Here is a 27,465-nt window from a genome sequence, read left to right on the forward strand (position 1 = left end):
AAGCTAAAAAAAGTAATAACATATTTTCAGCCACCTCTATGCCCCGTGCCTGTTACATGTTCCGACGCAATGCAGTCTGAATTGAGGCAACTCCAAGATCCGCAAACCGGCAAAAGGCCACGGCATTTAGTGAAAAGACTAACTAAGTAATTTTGTATGTGAAAATTTGTGAATCATTGGTGCCGTGTGGTTCCCGGCACCAATAAAAAAAACTAAACACAACCACTCCATCTCGTTCCCATGGATGTGGTAAAAGGCGACTAAGGGATAGGGTTATAAACTTGAGATTCTTCTTTTAGGCGACGGGCTGGCAACCTGTCACTATTTGAATTTCAATTCTATCATTAAGCCAAATAGCTCAATGTGGCTTATCAGTCTTCAAGACTGTTGGCTCTGTCTACCCCGAAAGGGATAAAGACGTGACTGTATCGTATTTAAAAAAATTTAGAACTTGAATTCCTTCCGCAAATCTGTAAAACTGAAATCCCTTAATATATTAAGGTGATTTTTTTTGTGTTAAAAAGTTGACCAATCGTGAAAATCTATGGACAAAAGAAAATGAAAGACACAATGAATTTTATTTTACTAGCTTGCGGGGTAGACAGAGCCAACAGTCTTGAAAAGACTGATAGGCAAACAGCTGAGTGTGGCCAATCAGTCTTTTCGAGACTGGTGGCTCTGTCTACCCCGCAAGGGATATAGACGTGACTACATGTATGTATGTATGTATGGACTCATGTTTAAAAAAAAAGAAGTATAGTTAGGAATCCTATTAAGTGTTATATGTCCCGTATACATTCCTATTCTATATTATTATCTTTGGTTTCCGCAATTTGTGACGTCATCAGGCCTATTGCTAAGCCGTAGTGCGGGTTGAACAGTGCACAACGTTGCGACAAGTTTAAATACAAGATCTATACTAAAATGCCGTGTGGTTCCCGGCACCAATAAAAAAAAGAATAGGACCACTCCATCTCATTCCCATGGATGTCGTAAAAGGCGACTAAGGGAAAGGCTTATAAACTTGGGATACTTCTTTTACGCAATGGACTAGCAACCCGTCACTATTTGAATCTCAATTCCATTATTAAGCCAAACAGCTGAACGTGGCCTGTCAGTCTTTTCAAGACTGTTGGCTCTGTCTACCCCGTAAGGGATAAAGACGTGATCATATGTATGTATGTATGTATCTATACTAATATTATAAAGCTGAAGAGTTTGTTTGTTTGAACGCGCTTATCTCAGGAACTACTGGTTCGAATTGAAAAATTATTTTTGTGTTGAATAGACCATTTATCGAGGAAGGCTTCAGGCTATATAACATCACGCTGCAACTATTAGGAGCGAAGAAATAATGGAAAATGTGAAAAAAAAAACGGGTAATTTCAATGATGTCCAGAATAACTATTCCACACGGACGAAGTCGCGGGCACAGTTAGTTATATATAGTTATATATATTTCACACTTAGTTCCTTCCGCGAAAGTAGGTACTCTATATCCTCCGTTCTCCACCCTATATGTAGGCAAAATTTCATGAAGATAGGTTTAGTAGTTTTGACGCGGAAGACGAATAAACACACTTTCACAATAAATTGTAATGTTAGTATGGGTTTAATTCTTCAGATTTGTAGCACGCTAGCACGAGAGAAATTTTAATTGTAGCATGGCGTAGCGGCTACGGCGTAGGCGTCTACGCCGTAGCTTGGAGCTACGAGACCTTAAATTTATTATGATGAAAGACTTCTTAATGCACTGTAAAAATAATAAACCAAAACTTTCCCAGAGGGGTAGGCAGAGACTACGTTTTTCCACTTACGACTATCCCTGCATATAAATATATACGGGACAAATTACACAGATTGAGTCAGCCTCGAAGTAAGTTCGAAACTTGTGTAACGAGACACTAACTCAACGATACTATATTTAATAATAAATACTTATATAGATAAAAATCCAAGACCCAGGCCAATCAGAGAAAGTCCTCATCACGCCCTGGCCGGGATTCGAACCCGGGACCTCCGGTGTCACAGACAAGCGCACTACCGCTGCGCCACAGAGGCCGTCAAATAATTGCATACTACATCTTCTGCTACATAATTTGATGTATGTGATGTCGAGCCGCTTCGGTCTCCGCGGCACCCCTCTTCGCAGCCCGGGAGGCCTATAAAAGAGCCCCGCCCCGAACCTTCACCTTTGGACTATCAGCATTCACCAAGTTATGGTGGATCTCGTGACTTTAGCTACACCCACGACCTCTATTAAGTTGTCAAACTATTCCAAATAAATTTTGATTTTATTCTATAATTGTTTTTTTCATCATCGTTTGTCAGTGGAAAAGTAAAGACCGTATTTTTGCAATCTCTGTATTTTATTTATTCCTGTACTTATTAGGGGCATCTCCGTAACAAGGAGAGCTGCGGGTCTACAGGGCAAACGAATCCATAACATAAGTGCTTTCATCATCTCTCATTTCTCTTACCTGCGACGTTTTACTAAAACGCCACAAGTATAAATATGAAAAAATAAAGTAAAGTACTTTATTTTTATACTACTACAAATTATTTACTCGTGGAACTGTTTCTGTAGAAATATAAAAATCTTTTTTAAGGTATCTCGCAAGAGTTTTCTTTAGAATTATGTACTTTGTACGGTTTCAAGATTCGACATCATATTAAAGCATAAAATAAATATATTATTTCTTTTTTATTTCATTGTTTAATCTGTTTATATCAGTAAAGATTTTTTTTAAGTTTTGCCATTTTGCCTTCTGGTTCACGGCACTACACACTTTACACATGGATGTCGTAAAAGGCGACTAAGAGGATGGCAATTGTCTTGTTGTTGAACTGTGTAATACGTGATATCTACATATATATGTCTGTATATATGTAAGACATTTTAAAGATGTAATTAACAATTTAATTTTAGTTACACTTTATATATTATTCAATTCTTCAAATCAATTGAATAGAATAAATAAATTTATCCTTTAAAGTAAATACTTAAATTGTAGAAATCATGGTTCCAAATACCGTAACCTTTTTTTACGACGGCCTTAGAAAAAGCAATATATCTCCTCATAACTAGAACAGAACACCCAATTCATGAATCTTTAACCCCAAGATCCAATTTTATGTGACAAATAACACCCCTCTGTTGAGATGTGGATTCAGAAAACTGTGTCACAAGAATCTTCTGTCTCTTTCACACGCAACCTATATCTGCCAACTAGTTTGATAGATAGATAAATCTGTTATACTTAAGCTTATTTTTTATCAACATATAATAAAGTACAAAATGTCTTTACAATTCTGTAATATTTCCATCTTAATTATAATTAGTTATGAAGGTTAAGTTATAGGTATGTTTAACGCCCATCAGCTGTATTTTACTGCAAGCGAAATGCACTCTTATTTACGTGATGCAAAAGTCTATTTTACTGCTCCTTAAAACAGAAATCCTTGTCACCCTACAAATTAAAACGAATCCAAAAAGCGACCACCCGAAACTATTTTCAGTTCAAAATAAGAATTTTCAAATTAAAAAGAAAATATACCATTTTCAAATTTCGATGGAAATGGAACGCTGGGTGCGCGCGCATGCAACATCGACCCCGATATCTGTTATCGCAGGCAGTGGACGTCCGACCATACCGCGGGTCGGACGCATGCCTTTATGGGTGAGTTACAGTACCCCGGCGCGCCTGGCGTCGACGACGAAAGACAGTATAGGGCTCCCTTCAGAAGGGCTCCTCAGTACAGATGGCCTGCGCCCCAACCCCCGCAGCCCTCGGCCTTCGCCCCGTGGCGCAGGGCTCCGGCCCCGCCGCGGCCGCCCGACTACCGACGTAGTGCCTCATACCCTGGGAAGCCAGATGAGCCGTTTCAAGTAAGTCAGTGAAAAGATGCGCAGAGTATTCACGCAGTGTGTACTGGCTGGCAAAGTGGAGATTGTCAAAAAGAACGCAATTTTGAATTTGAATATCGTGTGGTAACCATGTCAGTTTTGGAAAACGGATTGATCAAACACATATGACGTAGCAATAAACAGATTTTCATATTGTGTTATTTAAGTAATGTAAACATGAAATTGTGTTTTTAACGTGGCACCTCGTGAAAACAGCGTATAGACGTGACATATTGTGTTTTATCGCAATCGCATGAACATAACACAACAGCTATAACTACGTCGATAAAGTTTCAAATAAAACCACGCATGTTAGAAACGATTTTATCATAAAAATTGTATTTTTTCGTGAAAATACGATTTTGAAGTGCACAGTTTTCCAAACGATTTTTGGTAATTTTTGTTTAAGAAATTAAGTTCGTAACTTTAACATTAAAATTTTTTAGTTATATAATTAGTATTGTCAAGTTTAGATTTTTTATATATCGATAACTTTAAAAAGAAATAAATTTATTCATTTGGAGCATACACATACAAGCTCATAATATATATAAATATACACTAAACATACATTAGCACATATTATATCATCCTATGGCGTAGTGATGCTTGCCTCAAAAAAAAGTTCCGGGTTCTAAACCTGACCTCATGATAATAGGCCTTCTAAGCTCAAAATTTAGATAAAAAATGCTTTTTATCTCTACATATATTTACGTGTTAAGTATTAAAAATAAATATCGTATAGTTACTAATTTATTTAGTGCTGGCTGGATCTGTGTAACTTTATACATTCGTTTTTTATCACGGAAAAATGATTGTGAATATGGAATTCCTTTTCCCATTTTAATTTACAATACACGACCAAAATTTCTAATTAGCCGTCACAATTCGTTACGTCAGATGATGCTCACGAACGTCTAATCAGATAATACCTGTGGAAAAAAAGCTCATAACTTAAAAAAGAAATAAAAAAATATTATTGCATAAAATGTAAACTCAATTCTGAAAGAATTCTCTAACAGTTAACCCATAATTTAGTTTTGTTCAAAAAAAATGAGACTCATTTTGATAAACAACCAAATGTGTGGTAGTTAGATACTTTTATCAGTTTTGATAGAGCTCAATTTTTAAAACGCCCACTTTTTGCCGAAATGTTGAAATAACGTTATGGTTTTTTCAATTACAATTTTTAACATTAATAATAGATTTTTATCTATTATGAATGAAATAACATTAGATACATTCATAATCAATAGACAAACACATTATTGTTACATAAATTCAAGACAATTAATTCATGCATTCATTCATATTATCACGTCTATTTCCCTAGCGGGGTAGACAGAGCCAGCAGTCTTGGGATACTGATGGGCCACATTCAGCTAAACAATAGAATTCAAATATTGACAGGTTGCTAGATCATCGCCCAAAAGGAGCATCCCAAGTTTATAAACCTATCCCTTAGTCGCCTTTTACGACATCCATGGGTAAGAGTTGGAGTGGCCCTGTTCTTTTTTATATTAGTGCCGGGAACCACATAGCACAAAAATATAAATATATGCACTGCCTTGCCCTTATTAATTTTCTACATTCCCGGTATCAATGTATGATTTTCACTCTTGGATTTTGGTTGTAGGCGTATCACGGAAGTTCCCCAGAAGGGGTCAGAACAAACTCATGGTATATGTAGATTTACTTGCAAATTTAATTTAAAAAAGGATAAAAAAATATTACAAACAAAAAAATAGCTACAAACTATTTTTCGAAATGTACCACAGAATCTAAAATCGTAGCTAACCTACTATGCTAATCACCGTCATTATTATTTCCAAAATGAGAGTGAATGAATATAGCAGTCTCATTTACACATATGACGCAATCTGTGCGTTAGAAAAAGACAACGTTACGCACAGATTTAAAAACTTTCCTTGAAGAATGCACGTGGCTTTTCATGTTGAGAGGATAAAAAAAGGAAGATTGATGAAACATGATAAAGAAAATCTACATACATACATACATAAAACACGCTTCTTTCCCGGAGGGGTAGGCAGAGACTACATCTTTCCACTTGCCACGATCTCTGCATACTTCCTTCGCTTCATCCTTTCGGGTACTCTTAACCTGACCCTTTGCCAGGACGTTCTTAATTTGATCAAGATACGTTCGTCAAGGCCTTCCCACTCCGAAATTTCCCTCCACACTATGAAAAAAAAAAAATTGTGTGAAAATAATTAATTTGAGACAAAAAGCTACAAAAAATAATCGGAGTAAAAACATTTAATTTCAATTCGGTTAATTTTACATATAATACCTATATGAAAGGGAATTCCCTTTCTAAATTTGTCCAAAAAAAAAAATGTTGTTTATGGAATTATGGTTGTGACCACGATTCTGGATAAAGTAAGTCAAGTTTTACACTCTGGCCTGATCTTCGTAACACTTCAAACGCGTGTTGTATGTAGGTAGGTATGTGAAATTTACCATGAAATTGAATAATCATGACCAGATAGAGTAAGTAATCCTAGAGGTGAACTCGTGAGGCATGTCAACCAACATTTATAAGCCATGGTATTGAATTTGTCAAGTACATAAAAATACTTGTAGAGGGAGCGATGATTCGGCTCGACCGCCACCAAAGGGAAGATCTTCCGCCAGGCTAGGTGTTATGCCTGGGGAACCGCGCGACAGACGATGTTGTGTCGAAGGTTGTATTTATGAACCAATCCATGAAATCTTTGAAATCGCGATTTAGATTCTTCGTTGCTATTGGTTGAGCGCGTCAATTTCTTCGCGATGATATGACAGTAGTTGTTTTGATTGGATGTTGTGACGAGTGGCGTAGAGATGTCGCCACATACTTTATAGTCCATTAGCTGCGCCCGCGACTTCGTCCGCGTGGAATAGTCATTTGGGCATCATTGAAGCTCTCAGGGATGAATAATTTTCCACGTTTTTTTTTTCACATAATACCATTATTTCTTTGCTCCTTATAGTTGCAGCGTGATGTTATAAAGCCTAACCTAAAGCCTTCCTCGATAAATGGTCTTGGAAACTAATGTTTCGAATTGAAAAAAAAATTCCAATTCGAAACAGTAGTTCCTGAGATTAGCAGCGCCTTCAAACAAACAAACTCTTCAGCTTTATAATATTAGTATAGATTTGAAGCGAAAGGTGCAGGGATCGTGGTAAGTGTAAAGATGTAGTGTCTGTCTATCTCTCCGGGGAAAGGGCACGAATTTCCAATTTGACCTCCGAAACCATTTTTTTGACGGCCTCTGTGGCGCAGCGGTAGTGCGCTTGTCTGTGACATCGGGGGTCCCGGGTTCAAATCCCGGCCAGGGCATGATGAGAAACGAACTTTCTCCGATTGGCCTGGGTCTTGGATGTTTATCTATATAAGTATTTATAATAAAATATAGTATCGTTGAGTTAGTATCTCGTAACACAAGTCTCGAACTTACTTCGAGGCTAACTCAATCAGTGTAATTTGTCCCGTATATATTTATTTATTATTTATTTATTTTTAATTTTATTTATTTGGCAAACGATTACACTCATAAAACTTAATCTAAGTATGTTGACGACATAATGTTGTTTCAAAAAGTGCAACCAACAACGCTTTCCACAGATAATTGAACAGAATAACGTGTGTTGCTGATCAGTATCCCACCTTTACTTACATACATATCGTTTCGTCTATATTCCTTGCGGGGTAGACAGAGTCAACAGTCTTGAAAATACCAATAGGCCTCGTTCAGCTGATAGAATTGAGATTCAAATAGTGACAGGTTGCTAGCCCATCGCCTTAAATAAGAATCGCAAGTTTATAAGCATATCCCTCAGTCGCCTTTTACGACATCCATGGGAAAGAGATGGAGTGGTCCTATTCTTTTATTTTTGTTGGTATCGGGAACCACACGGCAATGATGAACAATTATAAGTAAAATAATGACGGAAAGTGACAGAAACACAAATACATACATATGTATGAAAAGAACGCTCAACGAAGCTCAATGCCTACTATTGTACACTTCCCAACCAAAATTTCATAACAAGGCATATTTTGTAAAGAATGCCGTGTTTATCAAACACGCTGTTACGGCTGTAGAGGCAAACAAACCGACTTACAATGTTACCTAACGAAAAAAAACCAACATTTTTTCCGATTGTTATATTTTTTCAATGGTTTGAATGTCGTGCGGTTCTCGGTGCATTAGAATAGGACCGCTCCATTTTTTCACCCCATTGGTTGTAGTAAAAGGTGACTAAAGGATATATAATCACGTCTATATCGCTTGCGGGATAGACTGAGCCAACAATCTTGATAATACTGATAGGCCGCGTTCAACTGTTTGGCTTACTGCTAGAATTGAGATTCATATAAAGTGACAGATTACTAGCCCGTCGTCAAAAAGAAGAATCCAAGTTTATAAGTAACTAGCGACCCGCCCCGGCTTCGCACGGGTGCAAAATTATAAATGTTATTATACATAAAAACCTTCCTCTTGAATCACTGTTACAAAAAACCGCAAAAAATCCGTTGCGTAAATTTAAAGATTTAAGCATACAGATAAACAGACTAAATAGCGACTTTGTTCTATACTATGTAGTGATAAGTTTATCCTTTAGTTGCATTTTACGACATCCATGGGATTGGTCCTGTTCTTTTTTCTATTGGTGCCGGTAGCCACACGGATTTCACGAGAACATACGAATTCGTCCACGTGAATTAAGCGCTATCTACATGAATCTCAATCATACATTACATACATATAATCACGTCTATATCCCTCCTCTCCTCCCTCCCCTGTGGTAGACACAGCCAACAGTCTTGTGTGAATGAATCTCAATTCTATCATCAAGCCAAACAGCTCGTCAGTCCGCTCAGTATTTTCAAGGCTGTTGGCTCTATCCACCCCGCAAGGGTTATAGACGCGATTATAGGTATTTATGTACGAAAAACGACAAATTTTACGCCATCTACACAAAAGAATAGGCAGGTTTTTCGCAAATCCCACGAGAATTATAATTTTTACCGGGATGAAAGATACCCTATGGCCTTCTCCAGATTATTAATGATATAATATATTCACGTGATATTTCGAAAACATTAATTCAGTCAACTCGTAAAGTGGTAACAAACAAATAAACTTCTTACTTTTACATTTATATCAGTTGGGATAGTTTATACTATTGCCGTGTGGTTCCCGGCACCAATAGAAAAAAGAAAAGGACCACTCCATCTCTTTCCCATGGATGTCGTAAAAGGCGACTAAGGGGTAGGCTTACAAACTTGGGATTCTTCTTTTAGGCGATGGGCTAGCAACACGTCACTATTTCAATCTCAATTCTATCTTGAAGCCAAACAGCTGACCGTGGCCTATCAGTCTTTACAAGGCTGTTGGCTCTGTCTACCCCGCAAGGGATATAGACGTGATTATACTATGTATGTATGGTATAGTTTACTTCAGTTTTTTTAATGACAGATGTGTGTTGGTAAGCAATATGAGACCTAACGCAATGCACGCAAGTTCAAATATTGCCTATTCACTCTTCCCTTGAATGTCTCCATACATACATACATACATAAAATCACGCCTCTTTCCCGAAGGGGTAGGCAGAGACTACCTCTTTCCACTGGCCACGATCTCTGCATACTTCCTTCGCTTCATCCACATTCATAACTCTATTCATAAAGTTTCCAAGTTGTATATATCGGAGAAGAGAGTCTCTCTCGTCCACATTTCTATTTCTATGTTTGGATAGTTGTGAAGTTGACGTTGTTGTAGAAAATGCTGCGGTGCAGTTTGTGACCGCTTCTTCTGCACTGACGCTTTGGAAGCGGCGGTAAACTTAGTTTTAAGTAATTTATTTGACGTTAACTAATGCTGTTAAATTGAAAAATATGACGATTATTAAGTGTGATATGAAGGATCTTAAAATAATGAATAAAAAATTTTAGGGAATTCCAAATCACAGTGACACACACACGTCTATACTAATATTATAAAGCTGAAGAGATTGTTTGTTTGTTTGTTTGAACGCGCTAATCTCAGGAACTACTGGTTCGAATTGAAAAAATATTTTTGCTTTGAATAGACCTGTTATCGAGGGAGGCTCTAGGCTATATAACATCACGCTGCAACTAAAAGGAGCAAAGAAATAATGGAAAATGTGAAAAAAAAAACGGGGAAAATTATTTATCCTTGAGGGCTTTAATGATGCCCAAAATAACTATTCCACGCGGACGAAGTTGCGGGCACAGCTAGTTATTTATACGATTGTTTAGTTTCTCGAATTGGGTATTACGGTAAATCTTTTTGCGCCCATCTTTTAGGCTTGGATTGTAATATACATACATACATTCATAAAATCACGTCTATATCCCTTGCGGGGTAGACAGAGCCAACAGACAGATAGTCTGGAAAATACTGATAGGCTACGTTCAGCTATTTGGCTTAATCATAGAATTGAGATTCAAATAGTGACAGGTTGCTAGCCCGTCGCCTGAAAAAGAATGCCAAGTATGTAAGCCTATCCCTGGTTATATTGTTAATATATTGGTATTAATATATTTATAATAAGCATTATATAATCCCTGGATTGTAATATATATTGATTTTATTACCGCCCTATATTTTGTATGGCCAAGAGCGATGACCTAGTTTTCCGGGCGCAATGCGGGAATGTCCTTAACGATGTCCAGACTATGAACATTACATTGTACAACATGTCAATATGTTAATTTATTCACTAGCTGTGCCCGCAACTTCGTCCGCGTTGAATAGTTATTTTGGGCATCATTGGATTAATAATTTTTCCCGTTTTTTTTTCACATATTCCATTATTTCTTCGCTCGTAATAGTTGCAGCGTGATGTTGTATAGCTTAAAGCCTTCCTCATTAAATGGTCTAACACAAAAATAATTTTTCAATTCGAACCAGTAGTTCCTGAGATGAGCGCGTTCAAACAAACTCTTCAGCTTTATAATATTAGTATAGATATAATCACGTCTATATAGCTTGTGGCGTGGACAGAGCCAGTAGTCTTGAAAGACGTACCTACGTGATGAAAGGCCACGTTCAGCTGTTAGGATTAAAGATGGAATTGAGATTCAAATAGTGACAGGTTGCTTGCAGCCCATTACTTAATAGAAGATTCTCTGTAGCGGGAGTGATGATTCAGTTCGACCAAAGGGAAGATCTTCCGCCAGGCTTGCCTTCCACTTGGGGAACCACGCGACAGACGATGTTGAATCGGAGGTTGTATATATATAGCTCCAATCCGTGAAATGAATGTGGACGAAGCGAAGGAAGTGTGCAGAGCTCGTGGCAAGTGGAAAGATGTGGTCTCTGCCCACCTTTCCGGGAAAGAGGCGTGATTTTATGTTATCCGTGAAATCTTTGCTTGCGCGATTTAGACTTCGCTGTTATTGGCTGATAGCGTCGCGTGATTAGCTGTTGTCACTTGTGGCGTGAAGATGTCGCCACAAGCGTTTCCTTTGGTTTACCTTTACAGTCTGCATGGGTAGAGATGCAAATGGCACACACTAAGATTTTGCTTTGCTACCAGGACGGCATGAAAGCCCAAAAGATCTGTTGATGAACAAAAGTAGGTAACTGTACTTTTTCCCAGTCCGGGTATTTTTGGTTTTACAAATAAAATTCAGATTACAAATTTTTCGACCCTGTAGGAATATCTTATAATCTTAGCTGTGGCCCCACATACATACATACATATACCACGTCTTTATTACTTACTGGGTGGACAGAGACAAAGTTCTTATAAAAAGTGGAAGGTTACTTTATGTTAAGTGGAGGTTTAGTTACTATAACTAAAAACAAAAATTCATTATTAATGTTCCATAACGGCATGACGGCCTCTTTGGCGCAGCGGTAGTACGCTTGTCTGTGACACCGGAGGTCCCGGGTTTGAATCCCGGCCAGGGCATGATGAGCAAAGAACTTTTTCTGATTGGCCTGGGTCTTGGATGTTTATCTCTATAAGTATTTATTATAAAATATAGTATCGTTGAGTTAGTATCTCGTAACACAAGTCTCGAACTTACTTCGAGGCTAACTCAATCCGTGTAATTTGTCCCGTATTAATATTTCGAACATCACTTAATAATTGTCAAATCGTTTGGTTTATCTGCATCTCAGTTCTTTCATAGCTGAACATGGCCTTTTAGTGTTTTCAATATTTAGCTTTGTTTACCCCGTAAGGGATAAAGACCTGATTATATGTATGTATGGAACTCTGACACACGGTAATAAAAGCCAATTTGCAACGAACTCATTAATACGTTGTCTTTATTTGAAAAAATCACAACGAACACATGTGATAAGGAAAATTACGTTAAAGATAACAGCTAATATTGCTCAGGGAATGAGTTTATCGGGCGTGCCAGATTTTTTGATAACAATATTGGAAAATAGGTAACTATAAATATCTATATATCGTGTTGTGACGTGTGGTTTGCGGAAGTTATGAATTAATAATCAAATTTTATTTATTTATACTTTCTTACATCTACCATTACAGACTTAATCTAATGCGATAGTGTAATATATATGTTAATATATAAATGATATAATAGTGCCGTGTGGTTCCCGGCACCAATACAAAAAAGAATAGGACCACTCCATCTCTTTCCCATGGATGTCGTAAAAGGCGTCTAAGGGATAGGCTTAGAAACTTGAGATTCTTTTTTTAGGCGATGGGCTAGCAACCTGTAACTATTTAGATCTCAATTCTATCATTAAGCCAAATAGCTGAGCGTAGCCGATCAGTCCTTTCAAGACTGTTGTCTCTGTCTACCCCGTAAGAGATATAGACGTGATGATATGTATGTATGTATTTTTACATTTCTTGACCGTCAGACCTCCGCAACCTTGCAATGGAATCTGACTCAGTGGCAACGTGGGTGCATAAATTTCTTACGATGTATTATAACCCTTATGGTTGGCACTCAAACTAATGTAATTGTTTCTTAATTTCTCCTTTTGTACGAAAAATACAAAATAAGTTTACATACATACATACATAAAATCACGCCTCTTTCCCGGACGGGAAGGCAGAGACTACATCTTCCCACTTGCCACGATCTCTGCACACTTCCTTCGCTTCATCCACATTCATAACTCTATTCATGCAAGCTCGGCGGTTTCGAGTACTTGTGACCTGACCCATTACCAGGACGTCCTAAAATAAGTATAAGTAAGCATTATAGTGCCGTGTGGTTCCCGGCACCAATACAAAAAAGAATAGGACCATTCCATCTCTTTCCCTTGGATGTCGTACAAGGCGACTAAGGGATAGGCTTACAAACTTGGGATTCATTTTAGGCGATGGGCTTGCAACCTGTCACCTTTTGAATCTCAATTCTATCATTAAGCCAAATAGCTGAACGTGGCCATTCAGTCTTTTCAAGACTATTGGCTCTGTCTACCCCGCAAGGGATATAGACGTGACCATATGTATGTATGTATAAGCATTATAAAAATAAACACTTGTACAAGTACAAGTAAACTCGTCGGTTTTGGGTACTCTTGACTTGACCTGACCTTTCGCCAAAATATCTCCGATATGATAGGTAGGTTAGTTTAGGCTTTCGTCTTCCAATGACCCATCTACACTCCCCCTGTATTTCATATTGGCTAAACCTCGCTTGGGATTCACAAGATTACTGGCTCTGTAACCCCGTAAGGTAAAAGATGTGTTTTGAGATAGCTATTATCACAGGAATTTCCAAAAAATGGTAAAATCATGCAGTTAAGCCTAGCCTTTGTATATTATGACTAGTGGCTCTATCTACCCCGTAAGGTAAAAGATGTGTTTTGAGATAGCTATTATCACAGGAATTTCCAAAAAATGGTAATATCATGCAGTTAAGCCTAGCCTTTGTATATTATGACTAGTGGCTCTATCTACCCCGTAAGGGATAAGACGTGTTTTCAGACAGTTACTACGACATACATTTTCGAACCATAAATTAATTCATCCCGTTGAAGCTTCGAATCTTATCACTGGCTCTGTCTACTCCGTAATATATAAACGTGATAAGTAATATCTTGAAAATCCACTAAAAAGTATCAAAATACGTATCGGGTTTCGTATACTTAACATTAGTCAGGGCTGTAGCATTCAACCAGAAATGCGGGCCGCGTGACCTAGTTCGCGGGCCGCAGTGCGCCAGCACTGACTCGGGAAGGCTAGTGTGTAGAAGCGCTATTTGTGGCAATTTTTGGAGAAGGCTCTATGGAGATGAATGGAGCGGTCCGCTTTTGCTGACATTGTTTATGTTACACTGTGTTAGAACACGTGTTAACCTTTTTTATTCTTTTCTTTTGATACACCGTCGTTGAGAAGTCTTAATCTATACTAATATTATAAATCTGAAGGGTTTGTTTGTTTGAACGCGCTAATCTCAGAAACTACTGGTTCGATGTGAAACATTCTTTTTGCGTTGAATAGACCATTTATCGAGGAAGACTTTAGGCTGTATAACATGACGCTGCAACTATAAGGAGCAAAGAAATAATGGAAAAAGTGACAAAAACGGGGAAAGTTATTCATCCTTGAGGGCTTCAATGATGCCCAAAATAACTATTCCACGCGGACGAAGTTGCGGGCACAGCTAGTCATATAAGGCGACTAAGGGATAGCCTAATAGAGTTGAGTTTCTTCTTGTAGGCGATGGGCTATTTGAATCTAAATTCCATCGCTAACCTATATATACAGCGAATTTTTCAAAATGTCTATTGGCTCTGTTTACCCTGTAAGGAATAAAGATTGTGTGAGATAATATGTAGATATGTATATTTTACAGAATTCTACGTTAAAACAACTATAATTTTGTATCGTTGAAACCATTTCTCCTTATCGGTCTATGGTTTATTTGTTTTTCAAGGTTACGTCCGTTCGTATGTACCTACCTTTCGCATAAAATGGCCACGTGACGATTTGCAATTTAAATTGTGAATTAACTGAAATATAAACATATTTTATTCATCTTTTAGGCGATGGGTTAGCAACCTGTCGCTATTTGAATCTCAATTCTTACATTAAGCCAAACAACTGAACGCGGCCTTTCAGTCTTTTCAGGGATATAGACGTGACCATATGTATGTATGTATATGTATTTATGTATGTATCATAATTCTAACATTAAGCCAAGATCGTGGCAAATGGTAAGATGTAGTCTCTGCCTACCCCTCCGGGAAAGAGGCGGGGTTTTAAGTATGTATGTATGTTTGTATGTATATAATATTTCCGCTTGCAATGACTTACCTTTCGTAGTCGGCTAACAACGGGATCATCACACCATGCTAAGTTATCAACCACAACAGGTTCATACGCCCTTATCGGACGTTGAACCGTTAAATTTGAATTTTGTAAGCGCTACTTACAATTAGCTGAGCAATTTTGAGGCTTACGTAATTTTCAAAGGATAATTTTTTTTTCTTTTTTTTTATTTGTTTTTTTTTCCTGTCCTATGGACACCGTCGACCAAATTAAGAAAAAAAAAAATATTTCTTCTTTCAATTTGTACCTAGGTATGTTTGCTATAAATTGCATAAACAAAACAAACATATAGTCACGGCTATATCCCTTGCGGGGTAGACAGGGCCAACAGTCGTGAAAAGACTGATAGGCCACGGTCAGCTGATTGGCTTAATGATAGAATTGATATTCAAATAGTGACAGGTTGTTAGCCCAACGCCTAAAAGAAGAATCCCAAGTTTATAAGCCTGCCCTTTAGTCGCCTTTTACGACATCCATGTGAAAGAGATGGAGTTGATATGCCTTGCCCCCTTTCGGGAACACCATCCTACCTATCTACTTTTAAACTTGTAGTAACATATTCTTATTTTTTTTTAATGGTTTCTTTCGAATAAATTCTTTTAAAATTTTTTACTTTACCTAATTCCCTGTATGTATGTATTGGGATGTATGCACATATGTACCTATAGGGATATAGGTGTGATTACATTACTTGTTAGTGTAATAAAGAAAAAATATTATACAAACATTTCCTTTTACAAAACGTGCTAAAAACACCACGTACACGCATCTCATATGTTATCTTATCAGTATCTGCTTTATCAACAGTTAGATATCTCTAGTTCAGATAAGTTCTTGGTGCTCTCAAAATTAGGTATATGAGAACTTAACTGTGGCGACATGTATACGTCACAAGTCACACCAGCCAGGCGAGGAGAAAGAGCAACCAAAATACCTTATCTACTATCCTAGTTCCTATAAGTGGTTCCCGGCACCAATACAAAAAAGAATAGGACCACTCCATCTCTTTCCCATGGATGTCGTAAGAGGCGACTAAGGGATAGGCTTACAAACTTGGGATTCTTTTTTAGGCGATGGGCTAGCAACCTGTCACTATTTGAATCTCAATTCTATCATTAAGCCAAATAGCTGAACGTGGCCATTCAGTCTTTTCAAGACTGTTCGCTCTATCTACCTCGCAAGGGATATAGACGTGACCACATGTATGTATGTATGTAAGTCCCTAAATTTGGGTACAAAATCCTTTATCGATTAGGAGGCAGTGTGCAAAATGTTGTAAAAATCAATGAATGACCTATTTTCGTTCACACACTACCAATATGACGATATGAATGTGTGCTTAGCAGGTACATTGGTATCAGGTGTTTTATCATCGCCATACATATGTGTAAACAAATTTGAGATAATAGTTTTGGGAATTTTAGAGTTCAATAATGTAGCACTTGGATTGAATGAGCTGACTTTTTAAACACTTGACAATTTTTCGGAGTAGGTTGTTACATGTAACATACTTAGATACATACATATAATCACGTCTTTATCCTTTACGGGTTTGACAGAGCCAACAGTCTCGCAAAGTTTGTTTGGTTGGCTTAATGATGAAACTGAGATTCAAATAATGAAATCCTAAGTTTATTGGCCTATCCCTTGGTCGCCTTTTATGACATTTATTTACGCGGAAAAAGATGTAATTCGACCCTTTTCTCCATTGTACGCAACCTTCTTTATGTACGCCATATACCAACTTCCTATATTCATACTATCCATACATCCTACATTCATTCATTCATAATCATAGAAGTAAAAGCATTTTGTGATTTTAACCATAAATGTTTCAAAAAACAAATTTCCGTGCTGAAGAATTTTATCAGGCCACGATCAATCACGATTCACGCACGATAAAGGAAGACCAAGGTAGGGCTGTGGTTTTACTGACGGCGGATAGAAGTTGCTCATCAGGTAATTCACGAATGTTGACAAAAAAAATTTACTCAATTACACACTTATGAAGAGAAAATACTTAAAAAGAAAAAAAACTAATTAGGCAAATACCTAGTAATCTATACTTACTAATATTATAAAGCTGAAGAGTTTGTTTGTTTGAACGCGCTAATCTCAGGAACTACTGGTTCGAATTGAAAAAATATTTTTGTGTTGAATAGACCAGGCTATATTATATCACGCTACAACTATTAGGAACGAAGAAATAATGGAAAATGTGAAAAAAAACGGGCAAAATTATTCATCGTTGAGGGCTTCAATGATGTTAAAAATAGCTGTGACCGCGGACGATGTCGCGGGTACAGCTAGTATTTTATATACACACCGTCATAATATACGCCTCTTTTCCAGATGGGTAGGCAGAGACTACATCTTTCCACTTGCCATGATACCGGCACACTAAAATATAATAAGTAAGAGCCTAATTGTTTACACATAACAAATGCCGATTGAAAATTTGAATAAATCCTTATTTTATGCACGTGCCAAACTGCTTCAATATTCTCCTTTCACGGGTCAACTGGAAGAGATTTATAATGTAATAAGTAGCACCTTTGGACTACAATTTCTATATTAAATGCTCTTGTATATTCTTTTGTGTACTTAAATAAATAAATAAAATTTTATAAATAACTGACTGACTAACTGAATGAATGAATGAATGAATAAATATAACCTCCAAATTAAAAAAGGTTGCCATAATGCAGAACTTTATAGAAAATGTGAATCAGTATTTGAACAAATAAAAAAGGAGTTACATAAAGCATGAAGATAACTCTCCGCGTTCCTTATAAAAGACCTCGCAATGTTGCCAACTGACAAGACTTCAAAAGAGCGGAATGTGGCCAATTGTGGCGCGGGAAAATTAGGTTAGGTGACTGGAAAATAGAACGCGCCATTTTTATTTGCTTACAAAAAGTATTTACTTGATAAGGGCAACTAAAATTAATAATCGAGATGCTTATAAAATAAATATTGAAGAATACTCAATATTCCAATACTAATAGTTAAGCTTATGTTAATGATTTATTTATTTATGTATTCATTTAAATAATAACCTTAATTTCATTTAGGTAATCAGTTACATCATAACCTTTAAATGCAATAATTATGAAATTTTAATTATGATTTATTACACTTATAAATTGTTCTAATGTGTTAGGTTAAATTTAAAGTATATAGGTACAGTCAAGTAAAAAAATTCTTTGTCGTATAAAGTGAAGTTGGCCGGGAGAAATACTAAAAATATGCACAACGTATAAGATTTTTTGTTCAAGATCGTAATAAAATCTTGGGCTGTCTATTGCCAAAAAGGCTAGGTTAATCCATTTTTTTTATTCAATATTGTATTAAGCATTTGTCTACCATCTCACTTGATAGTAAGTGACAATGAAGACGAAGATGTTACATGCATATACAACTCTATATTTACTCTACTTTGACTATAAAATCACGTCTCTATCCCGAAGGGGTACGCCGAGATTACATCTTTCCGCGATCATACTCCTTTACTTACATTACCAGGATGATGACCATGAGAACGGGTTTAAATTTAAATTAAGTTCGTGTACAGAGTCTCTGTCTCGGGTCTATATTATCACCTGTCAATCACCTGTCATTCTTATCTAATATTTATCTTAGATAATATTTATAGCTACGGTACTAAACAATACATCGCATGAATCTACAAATTTGCTACACAATTTTTAGTCTATATATTTGTTACAAATTAGTAATAAAGTGAAGTAAATGACATGATAGTACAGTCGCGTGCATATGTGATAATAATTCTCAAAATGCCTCACACCAGACGTAATTGTTTGCAGATTTTAATTCACGCACAGATGCAATAGAGGGGATGAGACGAGGTGTCATAACTTATCAATTGTCTAGTGGCATTCTGTACTTGTTATCTATACCTACTGTACCGCTTCAACTATAAAATCTCCCCTTGACATGTGATCACAGATTATATCCGTTTCATTTAACTGTCACACATTCTAACACATTAAATGGGTCACGTTATTTGATAAGCTTGTTATTTCGATACCCTAAAATATTAACTTACGAGTAGGTATATCGTGTTAAAAAATAAATCAACTAATTGCGAGTTAAACACACGTATCGGTTCCGTACAAAGTAGCTAAATTAAAAAAAAAAGGTTTTATCAACCATCTTGGAATTTTGACAGAAAACGAAATGGTTTACGTATATAATTTTTCTGTTGCACGGATAAACGGATCTTTTCTGCGTGTCAGTCACATACTGAATATTTTTCTTAATGTAGGGTCTTGCCTGTTTTTTCTTAATTTAGGAAATTGTACATAATTATGTAACCATATAGCGTTTTGCTATGTGAATTTGCTGTAATTTATTGTGGTGCAATAAAGAGTTATTTTAATGTATTGTATTGCATAGCATTTGTATTGTACTTTATAGGTAGCAAAATTCGTTAGCTAGCTATATGGTTCCATGGGACGCATTTAGATATCTTACCTCCTCCTATATCAAAGCGATTGTTACTGAGCTCAAGATATAATGAACAGACTGGCGTCAGATACTTGTCTAGTAATCCCATTAGCAGACCTACAGTAATGTGGAGTGAGTAATTCAGCACCGAGAGATACTAAGAGAGTCGTTGGTCGAATCGGTAAGATACCTGGTTAAAGAGGCGTGTGCGAATGACTATTTTCAAAGTAATGTACATTAACTACCTACTTACTTAGTTTGAATACTTACTGACTATGGTGAGTACTTATGGTGAGGGACAACATCGTGAGGAAACCTTTAGGCAACTGGATGTGTAACCGTGATCGATCCAATACTAGTTAGGTTCCCCTGCAACGGTTGCGTAGGTCGGACGGGAGCCGCTTCGTGTAAAAACCTGACTCACCCAATCCAGGGTCCATGGTCAAAGGCATATCTCGGGCTCTCGAGGCAGCTTATAATCTTAGTCACCTATGTGTGCTAACTACTTCAGACTGCTTCTCTTCCCACGCAGACTGTTTATATAAAATGTTTATAGTTCCTCTTTTGTGCGATGAACTAGCAATGACGATAGCTTTTTGAACACAATCATTAAGCCATATAATTGAATATAAATTTTCTATTTTTTTGTTTATTTTATACGTTATAATGTAAACTCTGTCTACCCCATAAGGGATAATGTAAATATTACTATCACTTTTCTCTCCGACTACCCTTCAGGAATAACTGACATTTAGATCTTCCTGCATTCTATCTGCACATATCTAGCGGCGGCCATGTTTGTTTTGTTGTCTTTGCGTAGCACGTGTTTGTAATTCGCCGATCACTTTCTAAATGGAAATAAACGATTTTCATGCTTTGAACTTCCTTTTTTTAGATTATATTTAAGTACTTTTTTCAATAACCAGATGTGAAGAAAAATTAAACTTGAAATTAATTATTAAAAAAAACTTAAATAAATTTTACATATAAACTCTAATTATCAGAAACATGCTCCGTCTGATGCCAACAGTTAATTTTTTTTTAAATTCCACTGATGAACTGATTTCCATAAAATTTTGCACACATATAATGTGGTCTGCGGGGAAGGACAAAGGGATTTCAGGCAGGCGCAGCCGCGTGCGATATCTAGTTTATTTATTAATTTCTTGGCACACAATACAGTATTATAACATAAAATGTCTTAATACATAGGTATAGCGAAGGTTCATGACTCGTTGAAAACTAACAAATTAGTGCGCACAGCATGCTCAACATTAGTGATAAGTAATTTATGTGCATTGAAAATTGTATTTTACAAAAAAGGAGACAGCCATTAAATAGTTTCTGTAACCTTCAAGTTTACAAAAAACTATCATCTATATACTAATAATATAAAGCTGAAGTTTGTTTGTTTGAACGCGCTAATCTCAGGAACTACTGGTTCGAATTGAAAAAATATTTGGGCGTTGAATAGATCATTTATCGAGGAAGGCTTTAGGCTATATAGCATCACGCTGCAACTATAAAGAGCAAAGAAATAATGGAAAATGTCAAAAAAACGGGGAAAATTATTTATCCTTGAGGGCTTCAATGATGCCCAAAATAACTGTTCCACGCGGATGAAGTTGCGGGCACAGCTAGTATTGTATAAAGAAAACGGCCCCTTCATCACAGTGGGGATATATTAATAAACTTAATTAACAGGTATATAAATAGTCAATGTAAGATTTATTTATTCATTAAAATTGAGAAATACATGGATTATTCAAATGTAATTCAGCAATGTTTATTATTCATAAGGCTGAAAGTTTGCCCGGCGGCAAGTTAGCAGCTTAATTATAAGTTAGCGTATCGTAATTATACCATAATTTATAAAAGAACTAGATTTTACATACATGTATAACTAACTTTGTAGACAATGTGCATTCGTCCACGATTTAGATTTAAGAGATCTATATTTGTAAAGTGACGTCCGGTGAAAATGCTGCAGTGTAGTTTGTTCCGCCGCTTCTTCTACACATGCGCTTTGGAAGCGGTAGTAGTTATTATTAGATATAAGTGATGTGACGTCAATAAGTGATACCTTGTATCCAATTTTGAAAATTAATCTATTCTATTCTATTTCGCCCGAAGCTCCGCTCGCACGAAAAGTACCCTATATCCGTCTCCGTAGTTACCACTTTATAGGTATGCACAATTTCATTGAGATCGGTTTAGTAGTATTGAAGTTAAAGATAGAAAAGCTTTTATCATGACTGCATATGGGTTAGGTTCCCCTGCAAAGGTTGTCGTCAGACGAGAGTCGCTTCGTGTAAAAACCTGACTCACCCAATCCAGGATCCATGGTCAAAGGCATACTCCGGGCTCCTCTCCAGAGTGGTGAGGATGCAACCGGGACTCAAGCCAGGAAGAGACGAAGTAGTCATAACATCATGTTTTCATACCTTGTGGGGTCAAAGTCACAAGATACAAAGGTCACGCTAATATGAATGAATACTTGCCCGACTCGGCTTCGCTAGGCCAGCATTTATAAAAATCTCCCTCAGAAAACCCTCTTTCTAATATTTCAAAAAGGAACAAAATCCGTCCTCGAATTTCCAAAATAAGCACATAAATACAAATAAAATAGGGGGTCTTTATAAATGTACAGCCTACAGTCTAGAAAAGACCGCAATTCAGCAGTGTGGATATATAATAGAATTAAGATTAGGGTGTAAGGTTGCTACCTAGCCCATCGCAAAAAAGGAGAATCATAAGATTGTGTTTGCTTAGGCTTACTAACTGTTCCTTGTTTTGCTTTAAAATCAACTACCTAGATTATAACCCTTGAGAAGGAATTTAAGGCAAATTATAGCTTCGTAACTTTTCTTCCAGTCATTTGTTTCGGCTACATATTGTCTGCATTTTATATATTATCATGATAATTAAGCCTCTTTTTCTTGTCACGATTATACAAGGTTTTTCTCCTGCTAATAATCCAAAACCAATTTATTTAGTTTAAGAATACAAAAAGCCTGATATTCACGTAGGTAGTACATAATATATCCTTTACAATTTTAATGTGGCCCCGCAAAGTCTGAATAATGCAACAATTTTTGCTTTCTTTGTAAGTTATTACTAAAATTGAACCTGGCAACATTTTACATGGCTGACTCTGCCCAAAAAACTAAACAAGCTGACACATTCCAAATTCAAACGTTCACTCCATTCTTGCCAACCCCAGGGACAATGATTACTTACCGTCTACATTTTTCATTACCGTTCAACAACATAACCTTAACTAGCTATTCTCACCTTTATTACAAAGTGGTACGTTACAATTTCCCTTGAAAGTTTCCCTCGCGTTAGCGCATTGGCGCAGTGACGTCACACTGCGTAAAGGAAAATGGGTCACTAGGTTTGCTGTATGTAAGCCGGCCAATTTGTATAGAACTCCAAGACTCTTAAGTTATTACTGAAAGGAAGGTCGTGGTTATGTGGTTCTTTATCGGCTAGTGTAGATAGAGCTCCGGTTATGTAATGAAATTAAGAGGTCACGTGTCTTCTTAATGTAGTCTTTTAGTACGCAGGTTATCCGTATTTTGATTTATTAATTGGATGGTTTTTGCTCTTCTGACCCGTGTTTCATCAAAGTAGTTCACTTGGATGTTCTACGGTTAATTTTCTGTAGGTTTGTTCACAAAATATTAATTATAGTTAAACCAAAGTTATTTTTGTATTAAATAATTACAAATTTAGAAACTATCTATTTATTTATACACACAAGTAATCACGTAGTCAAGTAATCACACAGTGCCGTGTGGGTCCCGGCACCAATACAAAAAAGAATAGGACCACTCCATCTCTTTCCCATGGATGTCGTAAATGGCGACTAAGGGATAGGCTTACATACTTGAGATTCTTTTTTAGGCGATGGGCTAGCATAGCAACCTGTCACTATTTGAATCTCAATTCTATCCTAAAGCCAAATAGCTGAACGTGGCCATTCAGTCTTTTCAAGACTGGTGGCAATGTCTACCCCGCAAGGGATATAGACGTGACCATATGTATGTATGTATGTATGTAATAATAACAAATTTAGAAACTATCTATATGGTAACTTTTAGGTATATACATACATACCTACAAGTTATATAGCCCTTGCGGGTTAGACAGGTCTAGAAAACATTAAAAGGCCACCTTCGGATATTTGTCTTAAGTTGGAATTGAGATTGAAATATTGACAGGTTGCTAGCCCATCGCCGAAAAGAAGAACTCCAAGGTTATAAGCCTATTCGTTGTCGCCTTTAAAGACATCCATTAGAAAGAGACGAAGTGGTCCTGTCCTAAAGTGCCGGTAACCAGACGGCACACTTTTCTATTCGTGACATGTTAAACCCTCTTTATCCTGAACTGACTTTTGATCGCAGTTCCACCCGTGTTATACAAAATTTCTATTTACTAGGAATTTTCAGAAAAAAAGTACATATTCTTATTTTGATTTCGGATAGTTTGCTATTTACACCAAACTAGCTGTGCCCGCGACTTCGTCCGCGTGGAATAGTTATTTTGGGCATCATTGAAGCCCTCAAGGATGAATAATTTTCACTCACACACACACGGATCACTATTCCACGCGGACGAAGTCGCGTTCACAGCTAGTGTTATATATGTGTTTTAATTAATATTTTTCATCTCTTTTGTTCCAGGAAAGAGGGGGATTGGACAACATGCGGTCATTAGAACATTATTTAACCGATATAATGAGAGCGGACACGTCAGATCACATGAAAGGTAAGTGCTACACATATAATCACGTCTATATCCCTTGCGGGGTAGACAGAGCCAACAGCCTTGAAAATACTGATAGGCCACGTTCAGCTGTTTGGCTTACTGATAGAATTGAGATTCATATAAAGTGACAGGTTGCTAGCCCGTCGCATAAAAGAAGAATCTCAAGTTTATAAGCCTATCCCTTAGTCGCCTTTTACGACATCCATGGGAAAGAGTTGGAGTGGTCCTATTTTTTCTTCTATTGGTGCCGGGAACCACACGGCGCTGTGTAATAATAGAATTGAGAATCAAATAGTGACAGGTTGCTAGCATATAGCCTAAAAGAAGAATCCCAAGTTTATAAGCCTATCCCTTAGTCTCTACACGGAATCCCAGCTAATATTATGAATGCGAAAGTGAGTTTATTTGTTTGTTAGCTTTTCACAGGTTATCTGATGGTAATTATGAGTGTGTTAGGATTTAACTTATACTTATATCTGTTTAATTAAGACAATGGTTTTTTGATGCATCTTAATAGTGCTTGGCAAAGCCTCTGGTCAACTGGAAAATCAATTTGCAAAAGAAAAAAACCAGATGGCCATGATAAATATCTACCGTATGTTTAAATAAAACAAAATGCATACCAAAATCTCCCAGCGAGACTTTTAAATACAGAACTGATCTGTTAATCTGTTCTTAACACAGACGTAGAAATATTTTGAATCTGTGGTCCTAAACAATATCTGACATAACATTCTCTTTTTGTTTTTCTTAGCGGCCAGTTTCAGCCAATAATATATTATTGTATAGATACAAAAAAGACTGGGTTGCTATTTATTTGAGCTTGCACGATTATGATATATTCATTCTTTCATTTAATCACGTCTATGTCCTTTGTGAGGAAGGCAGAGCCAACAGTCTTATGATATATTTTACATAATATATTAGATTTTCGTGTTTAATATCAATAAAATGTATGTTTGTAACTGTATTTCAAATACACATAAACACAAGTTACGTAACGTTGCTAAAGTACCTACTTGTACCCTGACTTCCTTTTTAGCAGTTACGGGTAACGACAGCATAAAAACTCATACATACCTTTATCACATCTTATCCTTTACGGCACAGACAGAGCCTCTAAAGACTCTAAAGCCTTTTTAAGATGGAATAGGGAGTCAAATACTGGCAGTTTGCTAACCCGTTGCCTTAAGGAGAATCCCAAATTAGCCTTCTCTTGATTGACTTTTATAATGAGATGAGAACAAGCTGGATGTGAACTGAAACATAGTGTTTGAAGTAATCCGCTTTTATTCTAAACTTGAAAAAAAGCGGAACCTTTTTTTTTAAATCATTTTTTTAATCCTGATGATTAGCAAGAATGCCAGTGTCTTTCTGAGAATATACGTGGGAATTTAATGCATCCAAATGTAATAACTTGGAAAAAACTTTAATTTTTCAATATGTAAATCAGTTTTAATCACATACTTAACGTGATTATGGACATGTCAATAGAATTGACATAGAATTGTATATGTACAACCTCCCGCGCATTGAGATACATTATATGTACGTACATACGTAGATAAATATATAATCTCCATTGTTTTGCAGACTGTATTCGGTTTGCATAGCGTGTCGTCACATTGCAACACAGAATTAAATTGGTCTCCTAGATGTGACATTTTGCGTTCACTAATCGAAATGTAAAAATCATCAGTCATCCTTCCGCACTTTGGTTGTTTATTTGTAGTATCTTTATTGCATAGAAATACATACATACATATCATCACGTCTAAATCCCTTACGGGGTTGACAGAACCAACAGTCTTGAAAAGACTGAAAGGCCACGTTCAGCATTTTGATAGAATTGAGATTCAAATAGTGACAGGTTGCTAGCCCATCTCGCCTAAAGGAAGAATCTCAAGTTTATAAACTTACCAATCCCTTAGTCGCCTTTTACGACATCCCTGGGGAAGAGATGGAGTAGTCCTATTATTTTTTTCTATCGGTGCCGGGAACCATACGGCACTATGCTAATGTAAATAATATTAGCATATACTGGACGTATGTATATACGATTAGTATTTTTTGGGATTATTCAATTAAAACAAAAAGTATAAAAAGCAAATCTGTTTATAATATTGGATACGGTTAATCTTATATATAAAATTCTCGTGTCACAATGTTTATTCCCGTACTCATCTGAAACGGCTCGACCAATTCTAATGAAATTTTGTGAGCATATTGTATAGGTCTGAGAATCGGCCAACATCTATTTTTTTATATCCCTTAGTGATAAGGGTTGTCCACCCTTAACATTTTTTTTCTCTTATACATTTTTATTTTTTGTTGTTGCATTAAAAATATATTCAACCCTATTTTTTTACCCTTTTTGGTGATAAATTTATTACCCTTATTTTTTAATAGCCAACTTTTTAACTGATCAATCGTCATACATACATACATAAAATAACGCCTCTTAATAATCGTCATTTAATAATATATACCTATATGACAAAACAACGTTTGCCGGGACAGCTGATATTAAAAATATTTTTTTGTAAGTATTTTGTTCCTCTTTCAGAAAATAAAACATCAAATTACTTAGCAAATTAAATGGTGGTCACGCAATGCTGTGTAAATGGACGAAACGGCTTAATTTAAGCAGCCGCAAATAGCATTAGTCAGTGGTAGAGGCGGCTGCTTAAAAATATTAAATTTTTTGAGTAAACCATTTATGGTTTGAATTTTGTAAGTTAGCATTTGAACCAAGTTTGTATTCGAAACGACTGGGTGGTGTTATAAATTAATAAAATCAATAATAATGGTAGTAAATGAAAATAAAACAGAAAGAGAAAAGAACTCCGTCATTGGATGAGGTAAAAACATTTTTAGACGAGTAAAAAAAAATATTTATTTTTCATTTCATATATTTTAACTTTATGAGAAAATAAATTATTTATTTATTTATGCCAATAATACAACGGTAATAAATAATATTACACCTCTTAAAGTATTTGGCAAAG

The 27,465-nt window shown here is 36.4% G+C and overlaps 2 protein-coding genes across 2 annotated transcripts in view; one reads left to right on the plus strand and one right to left on the minus strand.

The window, feature by feature from the left end:
• The window catches only part of LOC106133725 (guanine nucleotide-binding protein-like 1), a 68,349-nt gene that overhangs the window by 34,661 nt on the left and 6,223 nt on the right, over positions 1 to 27,465 (minus strand). The window lies entirely within an intron of this gene.
• The window catches only part of LOC106133713 (cytoplasmic polyadenylation element-binding protein 2), a 65,824-nt gene continuing 42,008 nt past the window's right edge, over positions 3,650 to 27,465 (plus strand). Inside the window, exons 1-2 of the mRNA XM_013333527.2 lie at positions 3,650 to 3,889; positions 24,373 to 24,457. Coding sequence (XP_013188981.1) covers positions 3,677 to 3,889; positions 24,373 to 24,457 — 298 coding nt within the window. The 5' untranslated portion in view covers positions 3,650 to 3,676. The remainder of the gene's footprint in view (positions 3,890 to 24,372; positions 24,458 to 27,465) is intronic.

The sequence above is a fragment of the Amyelois transitella genome, chromosome 28 (assembly GCF_032362555.1).
Source record: "Amyelois transitella isolate CPQ chromosome 28, ilAmyTran1.1, whole genome shotgun sequence".
Taxonomy (NCBI): domain Eukaryota; kingdom Metazoa; phylum Arthropoda; class Insecta; order Lepidoptera; family Pyralidae; genus Amyelois; species Amyelois transitella.